At 54.2% G+C, this 23,157-nt stretch overlaps 1 protein-coding gene across 3 annotated transcripts in view; it reads right to left on the bottom strand.

Moving 5' to 3' along the window:
* BMP7 (bone morphogenetic protein 7) overlaps positions 1 to 23,157 on the bottom strand; it is a 90,515-nt gene that overhangs the window by 6,318 nt on the left and 61,040 nt on the right. For 2 of the 3 annotated variants that reach the window (XM_060122498.1, XM_060122497.1), the window contains exons 4-6: positions 6,357 to 6,554; positions 1,524 to 1,600; positions 8 to 118 (exon numbers count right to left, since the gene is read on the bottom strand). In XM_060122498.1, coding sequence (XP_059978481.1) covers positions 8 to 118; positions 1,524 to 1,600; positions 6,357 to 6,554 — 386 coding nt within the window. Of the gene's footprint in view, positions 1 to 7; positions 119 to 1,523; positions 1,601 to 5,192; positions 5,461 to 6,356; positions 6,555 to 23,157 lie in introns of those variants that run through there. The other variant, XM_060122499.1, reaches the window with a different exon arrangement.

Raw genomic sequence — 23,157 nt, 5'->3', positions numbered from 1 at the left:
CACTCACCAGTGTCTGCACGATGGCGTGGTTGGTGGCGTTCATGTAGGAGTTCAGAGGGAAGGCGCACTCCCCCTCGCAGTAGTAGGCGGCATAGCCTTCGGGCGCTATGATCCAGTCCTGCGGGAGAGAGCGGAGGACGAGGCGGGGGGCGGGTTCAGAACCACGTGGAAAGTGGGAGCCGCAGGGTCCTGCCCTCTAGGCCGAAACATTCCTCCTGTGGGCCAGACTCCGAAGCTCCCAGAGGTCAAAGGCACGGCCCACCTCCTCCTGTGCAGCTTGGGCTCCTACAGAGGCAGCCTTCCATGGTCCCAACAGACTGCAGAGTGAGGGAAAGACCACCGGGGGCTGGGCTGAGCCCAGAATGAACACTTGCTCTTCATCGGAAGGTGGCACAGAGAGGGGTGATTAGGGTGGCATCAGCCTTACCCCTGCTAGGTGGTAACCCGTGGGCGGTTTGCTTTAAACAAAACCTCCAGGCCTCACTTCACCCACCCAGGAGAGACATGACAGTACAGTACAGTACAGCCGACCCAGCACAGTGCCTGGTACACGTGTGCGACTGTAAAGGATGGACGTGGTCGGGTTAGCACAGAAATGTTGTGCTAGCGACACATATACCCCTCAGGGACTCGAGTTCATTTGGGGCTCTAGGACGCAAGCACGGCCTGGCGCCTCTTAGACCATGGATGCTGTCGTAAGAGTGAGGACAAAATCACAGGAGGACTCCAAGCCGGCTGTGTGCACAAGTGCCCTGGGGGTGTATCTGAGGACATGATGACCTGGGAAGAATCTGGACCCTCCCACTGAACTACAAGCTCGCTGAAGGGAGAACGACAAAACCAGTGGTCCTGAGGACCGTACGATGACAACACCCTTTCCGGGGATATTTGGGCTCCGTGAGGGCAGGCACATTGCTATGCCCAGGGCAGCACCTCTAGTGCCTAGAAAAGGGCCCAGAATGTCATAGATACTCATAAATAGTTGAGATACTCTTTTTCTAGGATTCATCCCCTGCCCTGCTCCAGTCAAATGATTCCAGAGGGGCAGCCACAGTCCTAGGACATGACCCCAGCCCTGAAACAGCTGACTGGTTCAGGAACAAGCACCTGACCCGACCCGGGCCAATCAGCACCTTCTCTGGGAACTGGAATCACAGACGGGGGAGGGACAAGCAGACAGGGCGGAGGGTGGCAGCCCGTCCTCCAGGCAGCTGGATTCCAGCTCACGGACTCGGCCACGTCTGAGGGAAGCAGCCAGTGCAGGATGGAAATGGGGTTCACGTGGAGAACGAGGTTCAGAGTCCACAGTGTTTGGGTTTCTGGGTCTAGCTTGAGTCTCAACCGTGTTTCTGCTCTTGGGTTTCATGGGGCATCCCTAGAGCCTCTAGTTAGGACGCGATACTGGAGTCTCAAGAGATGAGGAACACGGCTCACTGCACATGCGGGACCCAGCCCCACCACCGGGGGAGCCCACACTGGAGGCCTCACACATCCGGGGCCGATCCAGCCACCGCCGCCCTTACCTGCCAGCCCAGGTCCCGGAAGCTGACGTACAGCTCGTGCTTCTTACAGGCCTGCCTCTGGTCGCTGCTGCTGTTTTCTGAGGAGCGGCACCGGGGGGAGGAAAAGGAAATACACACAGATTAGAGTTTCCTCAGTCTAAGACAGCGGTGTGATCCCAAGCAAACTCCGAAAGCTGGAGGGTGACCTTCCTGACACAGAAGCCGTTCAAGCAACTGTAGCCTCAAAACTCATTTCCATCCCCAGCAAACGGCCTCTGTAAGGGAGGCACCAACGCCCCCGTCTCTCTCACGCAGTCTTAGCTCACAGCTCTCTCCGGATCCTTCTGTGGACACTGTTTTCTCTTGTTTGGATGTGGACGTCTGCGTGGATTCCGTGTGGGAGTCCATCTCCGTCCACATCCCACACGCTGGCTGCAACAGCCTGCCCAGAGGGGTTGCTTCCGCTCAACCTCACTTTGTGAGGCCCGCCCACCTCACGATGCTCAGCCCCGAGGAGCGGGCAGCAGGAGACATGGACAGGGCCTGGGACAAAGCCCCATCATCGGGAAGAAATGACCGGGCGAAAAGTCAAGCCCCACTGACCTTCCAGAAAAACAATACTGAGGTTTCTCTGAGGAACGAAAATGATGCACTGGGGTTTTCCAGAAGTATGTAAAGTTTGTAGGAACTTTGGGTTAGGAATTGAGAGCCCTTGTAAACATGGAGAAATCTGTTTAGCTCTCTCTTTGTGTCTATGTCTCTCTCTGTCTCTGTCTCTCTCTGACACACACACACACACACACACACACACACACAGCTGCCACTGCACAACCTCCCCTGAACCCAGAAGCTAGAGGGATTCATTTTTTTTCTTAACCACGACCTGTCTCTCCTCCGCCTAAAACTTCCCAGGGGCTTCCTATCAGCCTTTTTGAATATCCCCAATTGTACATGTATCTTTATATCTAGAGTTCAGAAGAGCAATTTTTTAAAATGTACAAACCAATGAGGAAAGGACACAATTGATGATGACAGAATTGCATGTGTCTTTCTAGGAGGGATCCTGGCTCCTAGGAGACACTCAGGACCAGTGAGAGGATCTCAGTGAGGGGGGCCAGGACTGGGGGGTGGGTGGGAACAGCCACCTTCGGGTATCTCGGGCCCTCATTACCTTGGTGCCTGGTATGTGATTCATTGATTCATACAAATTGTTAATGTCTACAGATTTGCAGGTGCTGTTTTGGGCAGTGGAGCTACAAGTGTGAACAAAACAAAGCCCTGCCACTGAGGGGCTTATCCTCCAGCGAGAGGCAGATAATGACCAAATGAGGAAACACCAATTCCATTCCATCTAGATGAGCGCCGTGGAGGAACTAAGGGAGGAGAGGAGGATGGGAAGGGCGGGCTGAGGGGTCTGTGCCATGGGCGCTAACCAAGGCCTTTCAAGGAGGTGATGTTCTTCGTGTAAGAACGAAAGGAAGTGAGAGGGCGGGCCAGGGAGGAATCCAAGGGAGGAGGTCCCAGGATGAGGACGGAGCAGGACGGAGAGGAGGGTTAGGAAGTCGGCAAGAACCAGGACAGGAGTGGCGGTTGGCAGAGGGACGAGCAGCAGGTACTAGAGCCTTCCAGGAATGAGGAGGCAGCGCTGGGGTCAGCGGCCGGCGGCGTGCAGGGGGGAGGTCTGCTTTGCTGGATTGAGCTCCATGGCTGGGGGTTGGGGAGGTTAGGGAGGATGGAGCAGGAATGGGGAGTCCTGGGCCCCCCTTCCCCACTTTGGGACCTAGCCTGAGGGCCTTGAGATAGAGAAAACCAGCTGCAGGGGTACTAGGGCTGCTGGAGGGCCAGGTGGTCACCGATATACAAAGGTCAAGCTCAAGGGAACCATCAGAGGCGAGCCCAGGAACCTCCTGGACCATTCACTGTGCCATATGGAAGGCACAGACACTGAGTGGAAATCCAGGAAGGCCTCCATTGCTGTGGCCATGCCTGTGGCCCCAGGCGGCCACCCCACAAGCCTTCTTCCCCTCCTTCCTTGTAGGGAGGCAGAAGATAGAGGGGAGGGGGGGGAGTAGCCCTCAGCCCAGTGATGTTGTGTGAAGCAACCTGAACAAGACAAAGGTCTGAGCACGTTAGCCTAGGCCAGGGATGTGGCAAAGAAGCTGTGCGTGGAGGGCCAACACTGCTGGCTGTTTGTTGCCCTGAGTAAAGAAGGATCTGAAGCTTTGTGTGGACTCAGTGAGAAGAATGTGCCAGGATTGATTAGCAATGTCTGCCATGAGCAGAGGAAGGACAAGTAGGGACCTTACTGCCACTTTCCCCAGCCCTGTCTGAAAACAAAGCAATGATACGTGGCTTCATGTTGAAGCCCAAGGCCCAACAGACCAAGGACAAGAGCAGCTCATGAAGCTAGTTGTGGGCATATCAGTACGGGGTGGGCCCTGGCCCTGCCATCAGGGACCTCAGACACCTGGGTCCTTCAGGCCTCCTTGGAACGTGGCTGCTCCAGGAAGAAGTGGTTGGAACTCCTATTTCACTCTGACCTCTTACTAGCAGAAAGACGAGGAAAGGGAAGAAAAGAGATGCTCTAGAAGTAGAATCCTAGTTCTCCTGTTCCTCCTGTCCTGCCCACCCATCCCAGGCCGCAGCAGCAGGCAAGCAGGAGTGGAGAGGCAACTGCTCACCCACCTCCGCAGACCCGGCCAGAGCAGCTGAGAAGTTACAACCGGTGCTGGGACTCAGCTCCCACCCCCAGGGTCATCTGGTGAAAATGGCTAATGACTAGGGAGTTGGGTCCATTCGTGGGTGAGAGGCAAGTGGAAGGGAGGCGAGGGACCCAGTTTCTCGCCCCAAACCACACGGTCTGAAGAGCAGCGGAAGGCCTTTGCGGGGTGGGGCTGGCCTGCAGGACGCGTCTCTCTAGCACACAAGGGCTGCCACAGCAGAGAGGATTCTACTCATGTGGCCCTGCAGCAGGATTCCCAGCTCATCACAGGAGGCAAAGCACTTCAACCGGGCATGTGTGTACAAACACACACTCAGAGATTCTGGTTTACTAAGCCTGCAGTGGGGCCCAGGCTTCGGTATTCTTCTAAAATTAAACTCCCAGGCAGGGTTTAGGTGAACTTCAAACATGGCCAGGAAGTAGAAATCCGAGCAAGGAAGTGGACCCCAGGCAAGGCAGAACGGCTGCCACATGAGATAGTGAGGGCCCCGTCCTGTGGGGTTATGTAAGTGCAGACTTGATGGGGTTCTCACCAGAGGATGCAGTGGGGGAAGCTGAGTGTCCAATTTTAAGATTTTGAGACCAGTCCCTCCCCTTTCACCACCTCGGTTAGACCGTTACACCTGACAGACCTCCGAGCCACGGGAGTCTCCGCGGGGCTGACGTTTGCTAGCCCTTCCTGCCTGATTGATATAGAAAAGCCTCTCATAAATCTTCCTATTCCAACCCTCCCTGAGTGCCCCGTCTGCTCCCCAGCATTCTCAGAGCAGCCAGAATGAGCTTCTTATCAACCCCACCCCGAATCATAGCTGGAAACTCTGCAAAGCCTTCCAAATTTGCTTTGGATGAAGTTCAAACTCAAGATGTGGCTCCCGAGAGGACACTTGACTGTGCTCATTCCCCAGCCCAGCCACATGGCCTGCCCCCCTCCACCCTCCCTCCCAGAGCTGCCCCGAAAACTCCCTCCACCTGCAGGTCCCACTGCCTGCAGCGCTGGCCTCCTGCCCACCGGGCCTGGCCCCTGGGGCACCAGCTCGCCTCGGAGCTCTCAGCTGGCAAGTCTTCTCTGAACCACCCCCTCAAGAGTCCCTCGTCACCACGTTCCAACTCCCGGGCCTGGTGTCAGTGTGGCTGTGAATGATGGCCGCCTCCTGCCCATCCTGAATCATCTCTGCACCACGGCTGGGCTTTCACTGGTGAATCCCAGCCCCCAAGAGCCCAGCGCAGAGGAGGCTCCTAATACAAATGAAGATTCAGTTGGGCTTTAATTTGGGGGATCACAGATTCCCTCGGAGCAGCCTAAAGAATAACGGATGCACCTGCCAGAAAAGAATCTAAAGATCCTTTTCGATTCAAAAGCTCTGCACACAAGCTCGGAAGCCACACTACCCACTAGTACCCACCCAGCAGGATGCCCTGCTCTTGAAAACGTCACCAACCGCAGTAACTGTAATTTTCTTTTTCCTCGAAAAGGAAAATGAACAGAAATTTCAAAATTGTCCAGGTAAGGCAGAAGAAGCCATTGACGATATAAGTGAATCTGAGGGTGGCGGCCACTTTCCCACCTCGCCATCACCCTTCTAAACACCCCCCATGTCTCCCTTCCACGCTTCCTCCGACCAGCCCCAGGCCTCTCCCAGCTCACGATGAACCCAGAGCCGGGACGGCTCCACAGGAAAATCGTACCGGCCGTATTCAACAAGTGTTAAAATTTGCCATGAGTTTCAACTGTTTTTCACTTGAAGAAATAAAACTAAAGATGCAGCACACTCCCCCCTTTTCCTCCTCCCCGCTCCCCGGGCAGCGGCCTCCCTCCCTCTATGTATTTGGAGCTATTGTTTCGGCCGCTTAGAAATTTACATGATTGGCATCTTGTTACACTCATGTTTTGCTACTTGCATTTCGAAATGAATTTATGACACAATTTATACCCGGAAGACGGTGAGCTCTGGGGTGGAAGGGATTCCGTGGGCTGTGCTTCCTGCTGCATTGGTTCCAGAACCATCTGTCAAGCACATGCGTGGATCCTGAGTCCCACCCCAGCTGGGGTCCCACAGGGGGCCCCCTGTGGGCTCCTCGGGGGCGGGGGGGGGCGGGTGTCCACGTGTTAACCCTCCCGCCCCCAGGCGTACCTGCGACGTTGGCCACCCGCAGGGCTTCCTGGTTCTTGGGTGTCTTGGAGCGGTTCTGGCTGCGCTGCTTGCCCCCCGTGGAACGGGTGCTGCGGAGGTGGACCTCGGTGGCCTTGAAGAAGGCCACCATGAAGGGCTGCTTGTTCTGGGGCCCCTGCCGCCCGATCAGGCCTGCCAACTTGGGGTTGATGCTCTGCCCTAGACAGGAAGGAGTCAAATGCACAGAGGAGCGGTTACGGGAGAGGCGGTTAGTGGGAAGGGCTGCACAGACTCCGTTTCAGCCGAGGCTCGCGATCCATCCGCGCGCCCACCACTCGTCCATCGCAAGTGTGGCCTCAGCTCTGACCCTACGCCAGGTTGCTTTAGGAGCTTGGAACACGGTGGGAACCACAGAGAGAAAACTCCCTGGCCCCTGGGTGCGCCCACTGGTGGGGAAGGCGGCCAGGAAACACGCAGGGCAGGGAGCCCGTGGTGATACGTGTGTGGAGACAAACGGAGCAGGGGAGGGGTAGGACGCTGATGTCTGCAGAAGGACTCCAGCTGGTGGAAGTTCCACTCGCATCTCATTGGCCAAATCAGGTCATGCGATCCACCTAAATTCAAAGGGTGGGGTCAGTCCCGCTTGGTGCCCAGGTGGGTGGGAACAGTCACAAGCAGCCCCAGTGACTGCCACCTTCTGCGCGGAGGGACCTCTTGAGCAGAGAGGTGGGTAACAGAGAGGGAGGGAGCCACATGTCAGGGAAGCGGGCAGTGCAAAGGCAAAGGCCCGGAGATGGCGGGGGCGCAGTGAGAAAACTGGCCTCCTCTTGGAGCAGAGACTAAGGGTGAGAGGGCCGGGGGAGTTCAGGGCAAAAGTGGTGGGCACAGCAGGGGGCAGAAGCAACGCAGGGTCCTGGGGGCATCAGCGAGCCCTTTACCTTTATTCCGTTTACTCCCGCAACTTCATGTCCACCCAGAACCTCAGGATGCGACCTTATTTGAAAATAGCATCTTTGTAGATGTAATTAGTTAAGATCATACTGGATTAAGGTGGTTCCTAATCCAATGACTGGTGTCCTTAGAAGGTCACGTGAAGACACGGAGATGCACGCGCGCGCGCGCACACACACACACACACACACACACACACACACACACACACACACGGCAGCCTTGTGAAGACAGAGCCCAAGGAACACCGACGGCCACCAGAAGCTAGAAGAGGCCAGGAAGGACTCCTCCCTGGCGCCTTTGGAAGGAGTGTGGCCCAGGACACCTTGGTTCTGGACTTGCAGCCTCCTGACCGTGACAGAATAAAGCTGTGCTGCTTTGAGTCCGGGACACACACCCTGTCTGCATGAAGTGGAAACCGCGGGGTGTTCGGCTGAGGAGTGGGCAGCTGCAACTGTTTGTAAAAGACCAACCCAGGCCACTGCTGGAGACTGAACTGCAGGGGGCGAGGCTGGAAGTGCGAGTCCGGGCAGGGGCGACGGAATAGCGCAGGAAGACGTGACAGGCACTGGACGGGGGGCAGTGAGGGCAGAGGCGGCCAGAAACCCTCAGACCCTCGATGGTTCATTTTGAAGTTCATCTTTAGAATTTATTTTATTTTCAGTGTCTTGTTTTGGAATAATTACAGATTCACAGGAAATTGTGATAAAAATATACAGGGAGGCCCCATGTACCCTTCAGGAGGTGGGGAAACCAAGGCGGAGGGTAGGGGTGGGGAGAAGACCTGGGAAGTGGAGGACAGAGGACAAAACAGTGTGACTGAGCAGCTCCTCTCTGAAATCCCCACCGGACGCACGAGGAAAACGGGCAGGGGACAGCAGGACATCCCAGCCCAGGCCTGGCTCCTGATCTAGGGGGAGAGACAGCCTTGGAGCCAAGACGTGCTCTGGCCCGGGGCCCGCCTTCCTGGGTTCACACCCCACCTCTGCCACTCAACACACAGATGCTCCTCCCAGCAGAGCTCTGCAAGCCGGAGGTGCTCACTAACCACCAGCTAAGGGCAGCGGTCCAGGCCGGAATGGAGACTGCACCCCGGGGAGAGCGTGTAGCTGGACAAGCAACGTGAGGACCGAGCCCAGATGCCCCGTCTCCACCTGAGAGACCCGGGGAATGCGGCAGAGGCTGTGCACGAGTGCCCGACGGGGAAGGATCTGGAAGAAGCTTGAACAGGAGGAAGGGGGATGCCGGGAGGATGTGGGGCTCTGGATTCTGGGGGAGAAGGCGGATGAAGCAGTCATAGTGTCCTGTGCTCTGCGGGCGGGTCGAGTGTGACGGGGGCCTAGAACAGGCTACCAGCTCCAGCAACGATGAGACCATTGGCCAGTATATACTTAACATCGCATCTGGCGGTGATAAGTATTCCAAAGGAAGGTAAAGCAAGAGGACAAAGAAAGCCCATCTCACTCATGACAAAACAGCTCAGAGAGGCTGAATAACTTGCCCGAGGACACCCAGCTTGGAAGCAGGGAAGCTGAATCTGAACCCAGGTGAGGCTGCTTAACCACAACAAATACGGTGCCTGCAAGTTGGGGGAGAAGGGTCAGAGGTCAGCGAAAGCAGTGCTTCTGAAGGCCCTGGGCCCGTCCACATCTGGAATCGGCTTCACCTGGAGCCTTCCAGACGGGCCAGATGTCCCGAAGCCCGGCCTCCCAAGGACCAGACCAGCATCGGGGGTTCCCTCTGGCTGTTTAACAACAAATGTTTAAAGAGCGAGCTCTTCCACTCACCACTACTTTACCTTAGTCGCTTTTAATGCCGGCTTTCCTGCATTCTTTAGTGGGGTTTCCTCGAGTTCACCCATCTATAATTTGAATGATTCTATAAAAGAAACCATTAAAGCCGAGCCCTTATGAATTGCGTCCCCCCCCCCGGAAGGCTTTTAGGGCAAAATAAAAATGCCTCCCTGAAAACCTGATCCTGTTCCAGATCCAGTAAACCCAAGCCCTGGGGGCAGTCGCTGGGCATCTGAGGGCGGGTGTCTGGCTCGCTCTGGCCACTGTCAGGACAGCCACGTCCAGGGACGCACAGCCTCAGCTGAGAAATGGGCAGACAGAAAGGAAAGAAGAGGGTCTCCAGGGGGTTGAAACCCACATCTGCCGCTGACCAGCCTGTGTGGGCTGAGAGAGGGGAAGTCACGTGCCGGGGCCTCCATTTCCTCATCTGTGAAATAGGGACGATGCCATCTGTCTCACCCATGGCCTCTTTTTTTCCCTACCCAACCCAATTTTTATTTAGGCAGCCGTGCCTTAGAGTGACTCCAGCCTGGCTATAGAGGGCAGGACCTGCGGCCTTATACGCGGCAACCAGCCCTCCAGCTACAGCGACTGGTTCAGGAGTGGGCACGTGACCCAATTTAGTCAATGAATGGAGCACAGGTATCCTAGAAGTTTCCAAGTCCAGAGCAGCCCTCTCTTTCCTTGGACAGGATTGAGGGAGGAGGGATGGAGAGAGTCCCAGAAACAGCTACCATCTGGCAACCGCGAGTAGACCACATTTCCAAATGGGGCTGACCTGCTGGAGGGAAGAGCAGAGAGACAAACAGACACGTGATCTCTGGTGGTATCACCGAGCCACTGGATCACACCATTCCTGAAGCTGAATTCTTGCCCCGGCCAGCCACACGAATAAACCCCTTTGATTGTTCAGTCCAAGTTGCCATTTTAGGGTCATCCTTGCCCCTTTTTCAGAGGCTGGAGAACTAGGGAACAGGGTAGCAAGCCATCTTGGGCCTGGTAGAGAGCAGGCACTCACAGGGCAGCTACGGATCATTCCCCTTCTATCACCAAGTATGAGAAAAGATGAGAGCTTTCAAGGTAAAACTGACTGTCACCACAACAGACGTTCACCTTCAACAAAAAACAGGGATACGGAAAACTACAGTGAAATATCACTTCGCTCCCACTAAAATGGCTAAAATAAAGGCAGACAAAAGACAAGTACTGTTGAGGATGTGGAGAGAGTGGAACCCTCTTACACTGCTGATGGGGTTATAAAAATGCCGCAGATGTTTTGGAAGACGGTTTGGCAATTCCTCAAAGAGTTAAACGGAGAGCTCTCATTCGACCCAGCAGTTCCATCCCTAAGTACGTACCCAAGAGAACTAAAAACATAGGTTCGCAAGTGCTCACAGCAGCATTATTCATAATAGCCAGACGTGGAAACAACCCAAGTGTCCATTAGCTAATGAGTGGATAAAAAAAACACGGTGTATCCAGACAATGGAATATTATTCTCCAGAAAAAGAAATGAAGTACGGATCCACGGTACGACATGTATGAACTCTGAAAACATTATGCTACGTGAAAGAAACCAGTCACCAAACATCCCATGTTGTATGATTTCCAGAACAGGTAAATCCATGGAAACAGAAAGTAGATTAGGGGTTGCCAGGGCCCAGGAGAAGGCAGGGAATGGGGGGAGTGCTAATGGATAGCAAGTCTCTTCTGGGGATGACAGAAATGTTCTGGCATTGTTTAGTGGGATGGCTGCACAACAAGGCGAATGTACTAAGAAGTACTAGACGGTACACTTTAAGATGGTGAATTCCATGAATGTGAACTGTATCTTAACTTTTGAAGTACATAAATTACAAAAAAAAAACAGGAGTAGGAATGACCCATCAACCAAACCCCGGGGGATAGTTTTTGCTAATAAACAGTGTAAGGATGTCCGTCATAGTGCCCGGCACTCGTGGGCTCCTGAGGACCGTTTACGAAATGAACAAACGTCTCCTGTGCCAACAGTGGGGCGAGAGCTCACAGCCCAGCCAGCCCTCTCCACGGCCCCACGGGGCAGACATCGTGATGTCACTTGTCAAAGAGGAACAGGCTCCCGCGATAAAGGCCTTGCGGCAGGTCAGTGGTGGAGCCAGTATTCGAACCCTGTTCTGCTGGAAGCCGAAGTCTGAGCTCTCAGCTTCACACCAGTGTGTCCTGGGCTGCCGCATGTGCTAAAAAGGGGTCAAGGTTCCCCGACACAGGGTGGGAGCTGCATGTGAGCTCGGAGGTTCCCCTCGCCCAGGACCGCATCTCAAAGAGCCACCTGGAGGTGGAGAGGAGACAGCTTTCTCCCAGGCTGGTCTTCACCTCCCTGGTATTCCTTGAAAGGTCAACTATGCGACCACGGTCATTTGGAAGAATGTGGAAAGAAGGACCCTGAACTGAGTTCATCCCCCCGGCTTCCTCTTGGGGTGGGAGGGTTATAAAAACTCTGCCTGGTGTCTGCAACCGGAGCAAACTGCAGAGAAGAGAGTGGGCCCTGCTGTTCACAGCCCATTTGGGGTTCTAGAAGATGCACTGACCTCCCAGCCATCCCCGGGCACCAGGACTGGCTGCAGCATCTGCGGGTCCCAGTGCAAAGTGGAAATGCAGGACCCCTTGACCTAATGTTATTAAAAATCGCAAGACGGAGACAGCAGAGCATCAAACCCAGCATGGGGTCCTAGTACAGGGTCCTGTGCGGGTCACACACCCGTGAAGCCATTCCCGCCATGCACGTATAGACACACGGAAACACGTGTGTGCAATTCCTCATAACTGAGATGTGTGTCCCTGCTGATTCACATAAACCTGGGTTGGGGGCAACGTACTGTGGGCATCTTCCCTCGTCAATGAAACACACGTTGATCTCGTGTCTTGCGGCTGCAAAGGGGCCTCGCGTCTGGAAATCCCTTTGCCTCATCCTCTTCCGTCCCAGGCTTGAACAAACAACTTGTTTATCCATTTAGCAGTTCAGTCAACGATTCATGAAGCCCCCTCTGTGTGCCAGGCACCGTGCCAGGTGCGGGGTGACAGCCCCCAGGAGCTGACCAGAGAGGGAGATGCGCTCAGGGGCAAGGGGGGACCGGTCAGGGGCCGGGTCACGCGGGGCCTCGGTTCATTTTCTAGGTCTGGCAGGGGGACGTGGCCAGAGTTCTGTGACGAGAGGCCCCCTGGGACTGGTGTGTGGCGAACAGATAGGGTGGGGAGAGAGGAAGCCATGTGGAGGTCCAGAAACCAGCCCCATCCCACCACGCCCTCCTCTGGACCCCCGTAACGCTCAGGGCGGCCTCTCGGGGCCCTGCACACATGTCGCCTTCCTCCAAAGGCTCAGCAACTCAGGGCAGGGATGGTCCCCTTCACCCACCGTCCCTGCACAGGTGAGAGCTCTAAGATGGGGCCCAAAGCACGTTCGCCAAGCAGGCGATCGCAAACACAGCCGGCCTCTCCACCGGGCACCGGGCGTTTGGGTTGATGATCCTCTGGGGCGCCGTCGTGGGCACTGTAGGATGTGCAGCAGCGTCCCTGGCTGCTCCCCAAAATGCATCCCCAAAATGTTTCCCGACCTTGCCAAGTGTCCCTGGGAGGCAAAACGTCCCAGGTCGAGAGCCAGGTGTTACATAAACCCTTCCTGAAGTAAGGCAGGCAGCAGAGACGTGCGAAGATATGTTACTGTGGTCAAGGTTTTCGCTGCGCAACCCACAGACAAAGTGGTGCTTTGTTACGACAGGATAATTAAATGAGGGGGTGCGGGCATGAAGTACCAACCAGCCACCTAAACAATTCACTCATCGATTTACCAATATTCCTGGCTCACACGCCCCGGGCCCAGCAAAGCTCTGCGCCCTGGGGGTTACCACGGGGACAAGACAGGTCCAGGCTCTCGTGGGACGGACAGAAGGGAGGGCTGCCAAGTGAGGGGCAGAACATGATACAGTGTGATTCCACGTGGGAGAAAAGAAATTTGAAGCATATACCAACAGATGTGGATATGTATATACAGAAAGTTTATTTCTGTTTTAATACTCCCACAAAGGGCAGAGAAAGGTTACACTGGGGGAGAAGACGTGTGGGTTAGCTGAGAGAGGAATTCCTTTTCATTTTATGCTGTTACAATATAAAGGCTTCACTTAGCACTTGCAAGTATTTGTTTGGATTATTTGTATTTAAACCTCCAGAGCAAGCCACACTGAATAGGGAGCCAGGCCAAACGTATCAGGCAGAGGGGCTGAGGTGGGTGAATTCATTCATCTAGGCAGGAAGAAAAGATACGCGTAATATCTGAACAGCGGTCTGTATTTTTGAAAAAGATTTATATTCTAGACAAGGATTAATAGGTTAAAAAAACCCTGAAGGTTTGCCCAAGGATGGGATTATCCGATTTTGCAAATAAAAATACTGGATGCCCAGTTAAGTTTGAATTTCAGATAAATGAATAACGTTTGCAATACGTGGGACAAACTTATGTTAAGCAATTATTTGTTGTTTAATCTGACATTCAAATTTAAGCGTGCATCTGTATTTTATCTGCCAAGAGGTGCTCCTTAAGTCAGGATAGAAAGCCTTTCCTGGCCTGTGATGGTAACTGACCCTGCTACACTGTAGCAACCATGATGGGGTCTCCGGCCCACCCAACAAGCAGGTAACGACTCTGCTGATTTCTTCATCCTTAGGATTCATGGCTTTGCCTCTAGCAGAGTGAGTGCTTTGCTTCTGTTCCTGTTTTCTGGCTTTTCTTAAATCTTAGTTTTCAAATTAACATCTAGTAAAATTGACTTTTATTTGGTGTCCAGATCTGTCCGTTTTAATGCGTGCGTAGGTTCATGTTAGCACCACTTCTCTCAGGATACAGAGCAGCTCCTGCGTCCCAAAGAACTCGCTCGTGCTGCTTTACCTCAGTGCATCCAACCAGGGGTGAGCCCGCCTCCCCCTCCACCCCAGGGGACACTGGCAACGTCTGGAGACATTTTTGGTTTTCGCAACTTGGGGCAGGGGTGCTACTGGCATCAAGCGGGTGGAGGCCAGAGATGCTGCTAAACATCGTACAGTGCACAGGACGCACCCCGTCCCAACACACACACAGAGCACACCCACAGTGCCGAGAGGGAGAAACCCTGCTTTCTCGGTCACCCCCTCCCCGACTCCCAGACTCTCAACGACTGACCTGTTCTAATCCCTACAGCTTCGCATTTTCTAGACATTTCATATACATGGACGCACAGTCTTTGTCGTCGGCTTATTTCAACCCGCGTGTCTTTGGGATTCACTCGCGGTGCTGCATGTTTCACGGTCCACAGTGTGGATGCACGACGTTTGGTGGCCCAGTCACCTGCCGAAGGATACCCGGCTGCTTCCAGTGTGCGTAAGCATGAACATCATGACGGACGTTCCCGTACAGGTTTCTGTGTGGACCTACCCTTTCATTTCCGTGACGTGAAGCAGAGGTGAAATCCTTGGTGTGGCCTATTCCCCACAGTCTTCGCACACTCGAGGTGTCCGTCGGTGCTGGAATCAACCCGCCTGCCATCTGGAGAGACCAGGGAGGCTGCAGAGCTGAGCCGGGAAGGTCCGACCCCAGGAGCGCGCCCGCCACCGTGCCCAGCCCCGTCCTGCCTGGCTCTCCTCCACCGAAGCAGGCTGCAAAGGAGACCCTTCCCAGCCTCCTGTGCCGCTCCTTCTAGGATGGGTGCTGCAGGCTCCTCCTAAAGAGGCAGAGAACAGCCTTCATCCGGCCCCTGCTCCCCTCCTCCAGGCTTGGGCACGTGGAGACAGCCACCTGCCAGCGGCGCTAAGGTGAGTCTCCAGACACGCAAGACGGGGGCCGGGGGAGAAGCCCTGCCTGCTGTTCACACTCCAACCAGGCGTTGATAACAACAGCCCGTGGGCCAAATCCAGCCCACCGCCTGCTTTTGCAAATAAAGTTTTATTGGACATTTCTCTTTCTCTCCAGAGAAAGAGAAATATGCGTAATCAAAAAAGAAAAAGAAGAAGAAGATACAAATGAACTTATTTACAAAACAGAAACAGACTCACAGACTTAGAGAATGAACTTACAGTTATGGGGTGGGGCGGGGGAGGGATAGTTAGGGAGTTTGGGATTGACATGTACACACTGCTATATTGAAAACAGATAACCAACAAGGACCTACTGCGTAACACGGAGAACTCTGCTCAATATTATGTAACAACCTAAATGGGAAAAGAATTTGAAAAAGAATAGATACATGTTATATATATGACTGAATTACTCTGCTGTACACCTGACACCAACACAACATTGTTAATCAACTATACTCCAATATAAGATAAAAAGTTAAAAAAGAAGCTTTACTGCAACAGAGCTTTGAACACCCGTGCACATACGTACTGTCCGCTTTAACGCACGTATGTACTGCCGCTGTAACGGTCGAGATGAGGAACCTGGCCAGAGAGTGTCTGACCCGCGAAGCTAAAGCCTTTACTATGTGGCACTTTAGGGAAGGCGTTTGCTGACCTCTGCTCTAACCAGCCCCAGATCCACTGAATTCTAGACTTGTAAAGAAAGCCATAAAGTGTCCCGATGAGATAAGATGCCTTTACTATCTGTTATTTGCCAATGAACGTATTCCTTGCAGAGAGGGTTCTGCCCGTTGTTGGTTCACAGCGAAGATTACTGAGTGTGTGCTCTGTACCAGGCACTGTGCGGAGCCCACCCCCTGCACCGCTCTCGGGCAGGACTACTGGCCCCACATTTACAGACGGGGAAAGCTGGCTCGAGGCTACGAACTTGACCCCCAAACCTTTGCCGAGGGAAGGTGGATGGAAATGCAGAAAGGAGAGATTGCCCAGGCATGGATGTGGGCAGCCTACGGGGGCCTCCAGGGGTAGGAAGGCTCCACCGAGGCTCTGAGGGGAGGCCCTTCCCAGAGGCGAACCAGGTGGGCAGGGGTGTGGATACGGGACTCTGGGAAGTTGAGCTGAGGACAGGGTCGAGCCAGTGCATCGGGCCACCACTGGCAGGCCTGGGTGGCCCGGGCAGAAAGAGCATGCCCAGTCCAGAAGAGCCCAGGAGCAGCCAGGGAGCACAAATGGGGCCTCTTAGGGAAGGAGGGGATGTAACTCGCCCAAGAGAGGGTGGCATCTTGGTTTTCTTGTGGTCTCTCTGTTTTCCAGGGCTAGAGCCATCGGATGCCCCTAGGAGGCCCACGGCATAAGAATGCTCCTCCTTAATTGTGCAAAACGCATTAATTCCAGCCACTTCTCCTGATGGACCGAGGCCTGAGTGACAAGTGAGAACGCAGTTAATACTTGTGACATCTGCCTGGCCCAGTTACCCAAGGCCACCGCAGCCGCTACTGCCCACCGGCCCTGGAAGGTCCCATCCCAGCCTCTGGGTCACCAGGGCCTCTTCTCTGCTCTCTTGCTTCGGCTTCTGGACGAACAGGATGTGAAGCAACCGCAAGGGCAAAGGCACCTGGGAGCCAGCTGTGCCGTGGGCGGGATCGCTCGCCAACCTCGGCTTTATGGAGCTTAGTCTCCGCAGCCTCCGCGGGCGAAGGCTCGCCCCCGGTCCCGTCCTCAGCTGCCGCGGCCGGCATCACGCTTGCACGGCATACGCCCTCAATCCTTTAAATGCCTCACAATCCCATCTGATCCCATCTGGGATGATCAAGAACAGTGATATGTGCTCTCGCGGGCCCCGGAGAGAAGCCCGAGGCCCTCTTTGCATGCAGACGTCCAGGATGTGCCTGTATCTGCCCTTCTGGAGGGAGAAGAAGGGGCCCTCCTGGTCTTGGAGCTCCGGGGGTGTCGAGCAGCGGCTGGAGGCCCCCAGCAAGGGAGTGTGAGGGGGGAAGCGAGGCCCCCAGGTCGTCTTCCTGGGTCAGAGAGCCAGGGCTGATCGACACCGCGGGCCTCCTGAGCCGTCAAGTGATTTCTTCTGTGGACAAGGGAGAGGAGGGGGACCCTATCAACGAGGACAAGATGTTGGAGTCCTCGCCTTGGGAACAAAGGACTAGGTGCTTCTGTATCTGCAAAGACAATGGAGTCTCCAGCCCAAAGCAGTCTTCACCTCCCCGCCACTTTGGGACGGACAGCGGCACTAGGAACACAGTGTGCAGGAAGCCCTCCGGAGCCATCCTCGGAACCTCAGAACTTGTCTTCACGGCCTCATCCCTGACCTTCAGCATATGGTCCCTTCACGGTCTGCCTCTTCCTATGAGAATGTGAGCACAAGCCTTGTCCTATCCAAGCCGTAGCCCCGGTGCCTGCAACAGTCCCAGGTCCATCATAGCTCCACACAAATGTTTGTTGAGTGAATAAATGTGCTTTCAACATGGGCAAAAGGCTCTGGACGGTAGGAAGCCGGTTCTGACCACCAGGTGCGGGGGCTGGGAGGGTTCAGCATTGCTCTGCAGGCTGGGATCCGTCAGGCACCACGGCCAGACCCACAGCACTTTTAGGGACCTGGGAAAACGTTATAGTGTCTCTTAAAATCAGAAGAAAAAACATGAACTTTTTAGTGTTGGAGAAAATGTTTTCATTTTTAATCCAGCCAGGATTATATTCATCGTTATATCAAGATGGTCATAAACCAAGTTTTAACATTTTTGAATGCAGGGAGGACCCCCTGGCCACTTCTGTGACGCTGGCTCCTCCAGTTAGCCCTGTGGGAAGCCCACTGTCTTCCGGGTCCTTTTTCAAACTCTCTTCGCAGGAAAGGGGATGTGGAGAGAAGAGCCAGGCAGAAACCAGGATGCTATAGGGTCCCAGGCTCTCTGTCTGGATGGCCCAGCCGTGCACCCAGCAGGGGCCTGTTAATTACACACTGCCCCTCAAGGTGTGGCCACTGGTGACCACATTCCTCGAAGGCTTTCCAGCAACGAGCAAGTCTGGAGTCAGAGTTGCTTGGCCTTCTGGGCCTCTGTCTCCTCATCTGTAAGATGCTGGCCATAACAAACGTGCTACCTGGGCAGGGTCATTGTGAGAATTAAACACATCGATAACAGCAATAATAATATCTAACACTCACGAGCGTGGACAGGGTGCCGGCCCAGGGCTCAGCACTTTTACATGAATTCACTCTTTTCTTCCTCCCAGCCATAATTATGCCCGAGGAACAGATGAAGGGACAAGGCATCAGGAGGCTGGACCAGCCGTCCCAGATCACACGAGGCCGCCCCGCGGAGCGTCAGGCTATCGGGCGCTGGAGTCGGTGCAGGAGCCGCCAGACTGCCCCCACTCTGGTCCCGGACCGGAACTGAGCACGGGGCCTGGCCGGCAGCGAGGGCGCAGCTCTCACCAGCGCCGCCTACACAGCCCCCTTGCCAGCTGGCGAGCCCTCCACACTGGTGTCAGGTCCCCTCTGTTCAGAGTGCCTCTTCTCCCCTCTCTCACTGCCCTGGGGGTCCAGGGGGGCGCAGCCTGTGTGGCCTGGGAGGTGGAGGGGCTGCCTCTCCTCTTGTCCTCTGTACAAGGAAAGACAGCAGACGCCAGCCCTCCTTCCCGCGGCGTCCTGTCCTCGGAGATGAGACGAGGCTCCCTACTGGGCTCCTGACGAGCCGCAGGTGCCCGGGGAGTTTATGGGCTTCTCCCCACACAGGCTCGCCGGCTGGCGGAGGCCTCAGCTGCACCGCTCCGCTCCGCTCCGAGGGGCGACCAACAGGAGGGCCGCAGCTGGAGGAAGAGGGGACAGACACGCGCTTCCTGGGTGGTCTCAGGCAGCGTGTGGAGATCCGGTGAGCCGGGGCTCACCTCACGCCGCACCAAACATCAGGAGAGAGGGTCTGTGACGTCTGTGCCTCACTAAGCAAGCTGGTCCGAATTACTGTCGTCAACACGCCCATTGTATGGGTGGGGAAACTGAGGCCCCGGATTCTGGCAGGTGCCCAGTGGCTGCAAGATGCTGCACCCCGACTCAGTGCCCCATCTCCTCCCCTCCCAGACGGGGCACTGGGAGCTGGGCGCGGGTGCCACGCCCTGAAACCCCGTCTTCTCCAGGTGCTGTAGGAGTTTATGTTAATGCTAGTAGGTGGTCCCAGGGCAGGGGCCAGGCTGTCCCTACAGGCAACACAGGGCTGGCACACAGTATGTGGGCACCAGCCGGCCCATCAAATGCACCCCAGAGTCCACGGACTCCCCAGCAGGCCTTGCTGGTCTTTCACCTGTGTAGGCATCCAACGTGAAAAGGTTCTGACCCAGGTTTAGAGCTGAATGGAGTTGGCCAGCCCAGGCACCACCTTATAAACAGGGTACCCCAAAACATGGGGCGGAGTGTTATCACTGGGCCAGACCCCAAGTTAGAAGGAGCCTGTGAGAAAAGGCAGATTCTTGGGCCCATCCCTGGGGAATCGCCATCAGTGGGTCTGGGGGTGGAGCCCGGGAATCTGTATGCTCAACGTGCCACCCAGGGGGACTGTGATGGACAACACGTGGGAGAAACACCATGGAGGGAAACGAGTTCCCAGCCAGGAGCCTGTGGTCTCAGAAATGCTGGGCTCACTTGCTTCGTATCTCATCCCCCCAAAGATGCAAAAACTCATACCCTCAGTTGGCCATTGAATACCTTCCTCCTCCCTGACGGTCTGGGTGGGTGATCCTTCCCTGACCCGGGCAACCAGCTTAAACTTGCTGCGTCGGCGTGCACAGCACCTGGACAGGCCGGGTCTCAGGGCGGCGGCATCCATGCCCAGCCCCCAGGGCCCCACTTAGGAGGGGAGGAGATGGGGCCTCAAGTCTGGGGCATGGTGTCTGAGCCTTACCCTGGCTCTAGGCAGCATCCTGCGGCCACTAGGCTACGCTCCCCCTGGCTGGAGAGGGGTCCCCAGGCCTCAGCACTCTCAGGGGCCCCAGTTTCGTCACCTGCCCTTCGGGGATGTTAATGATCGCATCTGCCCCGCTGGTGACGGTGAGGATCACATGAGACTATGGCAGAGAGCACTTACTTTGTGCTTAGCAGCTGCTACACGCTAAGCAATTAAGCTCTTCACTTGCATGAGCTCATCTAATCCTTTGCAACCACCCTGGGAGGTGGAAACTATTATTAACCCCATTTTCCAGATGAGGGACATTAAGTGACTCACCCTGCGTCATGTGGCTAGAAACAGCAGAGCTGGGACTTGAACCTGGGGAGTCTGGCCAGCTCCTGAGCCCAAGCCCACGTAACCATCAGGCTGTGCCACGTCAATAAACACTGAGCCTCAGCCACGGGTTGGGGGGGAGCAGACGCTAGAGGCAAAAGGGGGACAAAGGCCCTGACTGTGGGGGAGAAAGGGGATGGCAGGCCTGGGCTGAGTGTCGCTTAAGAGAAAAACCAAACCTGTGCCACGCTGAGCCAGAAAGGCAGGCAGGATAAAGGAGCACGTGACCCATTGGATCAAGTTGGCAGGTCAAGCCAATACCCACAAGTTCAGGGAAATGGTCACTCTGAAGAGGTCAATCAAGTCTCCCTTAGCCTCATTTGTGCCTCATCTCCACTGTGTTCCACAGGGGCTTTTAAGGACAAGCAAGAGTTGAATGATTCTATTGCCAAATAAGTTTGGAATTCTTCTATGCTGTATACCCTATCAGGAGATTCACAATGGACATCAGCAAAATAAAGGCTCTGATAAGTCCTGCAGTGAAACCCGTTTAGTTTATCCAACCTAGCATTTCTTGCACTTAACTGATCATGACTCTTCACGGAACACAGTTTGAGAAACTCTAGTATACAGCAGGGGCTGCAAACTCCTTCTGTAAATGGTATTTCTAAAAATAATATTTTCAGCTTTGTGGGCCATAGCGTCTGTTACAACTACTCAACTCTGCTGCTGCAGCACAAAAGCAGGACCAGGTGATACGTAAACCAGTAAGTGTGACTGTGTACTAATACAACTTTATTTATGGACACCAAAATGTGAATTTCCTATAATTCTATGTGTCACAAAATATTCTTCTTTTTAAAATTTTTCTTAGCCATTTAAAAATTTGAAAACTATCCTTAGCTCACAGGCACCCAAAAACAGTCTGGAGGCTGAATTTGGTCCACCGTGCATAGTTTGCCAACCCAGTATAGAGCAATGGGAAACTCCAGCATCTTCTAGGACCTCACTATAAAGTGTCAGGGGCATGAAAAGGGGAAGGTTTGGGGGGCTGGGGAGCCTGGGGGAGACCATCAGTAGAAAGAAGACCAGACTGGAAAGAAGACAAGTGTGGTCCTAAACTCTGTGGCCCCCTCCCACACAGCATGTGACCTTAGGCGGATAATTCTGGGGAAAAAATTATAAAATTTATTTACATTTTCCAAATCCACTTGGCCAAACCCAGCATTAACCACAGTAAAAAGAAGAACTAAAAGCTGGAACAATATCTGCAGCTCAAATCACAAAGGGCAAAATGTCCCTAAAATATAAAGTAGGAAAAGACCGACACCCTATGCGAGGAATGGGCAGAGGAGACAGAGGTTCCCAGGGAGGAAACTGCAAACAGCGTATTCGAGACAGGGCTCAGCCTCGCACAGAGGAGAGAAAAGCAAAGCAAAACTACAAGATCCCACGCATCATCTATCGGATTAGCAAAGACAGGTACATTTGAGAGGCTGTCCCAACAAAGAAGGGGACACGGGTGCCCTCGTGCATTGCCAGTGGGGGCGCAAATGGAAAGACCTCTTCAGAGGGTAAATAAATTGGCAATACCGATCAAAACTACAAACAGGGACTTCCCTGGGGGTCCAGTGGGTAAGACTCCGCGCTCCCAATCAGGGGGCCCGGGTTCGATCCCTGGTTGGGGAATTAGATCCCACACGCGTGCCATAACGAAGAGCCTGTGTCCCGCAACTAAAAGATCCTGTGTGCTGCCTAAACAAATAAATAAAATATTAAAAAAAAAAAAAAACTACAGACATGCCACTTTCAGGAATTGTTCCTAGACCTACACCTACTCAAGTGTCCAAGGACACGTGCGCTGAGGTTCTCCACTGCAGCCCTGTTTATAGGAGCGGAAGATGGAAAAACCCTAGACGTCCATCCCGGGTGGACTGGATGAGTTACTCTTGGTGGTAGTGAAACAACAAAAACAACGACAACAACTCCTCCTCTCATTTAGGGCATGTGTATTATGAGCCGGGTCCTGTTCTCAGCCCTCACTACTCAAAGCACTGTCCAGGGACCAGCAGCCTCTGCATCACTTGGGGGCTGTTTGGACCACAGCCTCCCATCCGTCCCAGACCTGCTGAAACAGAATCTGCATTTTCACAAGAGTCCCAGGGAATTCCTTTGTACCTTAGGGCATTATTTTTAAAACTCTTCCTGTATTAACTCACTCATTCTCAGAACAACCCAATAACCCAGGCTCTCTTATTACCCAAGGGCTGGAGGCGAGGAGTGCAGGCTCTGGGACGTTAGCGAAGTTGTCCAAAAAGTCACACAGCGGGTGAGCGGCAGAGCTGCATCCACTCCACATGTATACAAAAACACAACAGCCTCTAAATACTAAGGAAGTTCTTTAACGGTGGAAAAAAACCCAACCTCCGAGATACGTTGTCCGGTGAAAAAAGCAAAGTGAAGAACACTGTATATACTATGATAGTATTTGTGGGAGGAAAAAAAAAAGGACAGCAGAATCTATACGTAATTGCTTAGATACCCAGAAGGCATCTCCGATCAGAAAGACACCCAATAACATGGAGATAGCTGCCGCTGGGAGGTGGAACTCAGCAGCTGGAGGAAGGAGGTCAGAGGGAAACTACTCACTGTTGCACATGGCTGTAACTTTTGAATTTTGAACCAGGCACATGTATTACCTATCCTAAAATAATTCTTCTGTAAACTGGTGAAAGGAAGAAGTTACCCACACCCTAAAGGCATCCCCACTTAATAAGAAATATGCTTTGGGGAAGGAGAAATCGGCACAGCCGGGCCCACCCTAGTCCCGCACGTGCTCTCCTGTCTGCCCTTCTCAGAAAAGATGGGCGTGGGGTGAGGGTGAGGGGCTGGGGGAGGGCGGGCGGACAGCGCATTCTCCAAGTATCTGGGACTCGGCACCACGTTCAATCTCTTGGAAGACGGTAATGCCTCGTATCAGTGTGGTGGTCCTTAACT

Source organism: Lagenorhynchus albirostris, chromosome 15, assembly GCF_949774975.1.
Source record: "Lagenorhynchus albirostris chromosome 15, mLagAlb1.1, whole genome shotgun sequence".
NCBI classification, from domain to species: Eukaryota; Metazoa; Chordata; class Mammalia; order Artiodactyla; family Delphinidae; genus Lagenorhynchus; species Lagenorhynchus albirostris.
The sequence above is the reverse complement of the archived record's forward strand: the minus strand, read 5'-3'. Positions and strand labels throughout refer to the sequence as shown.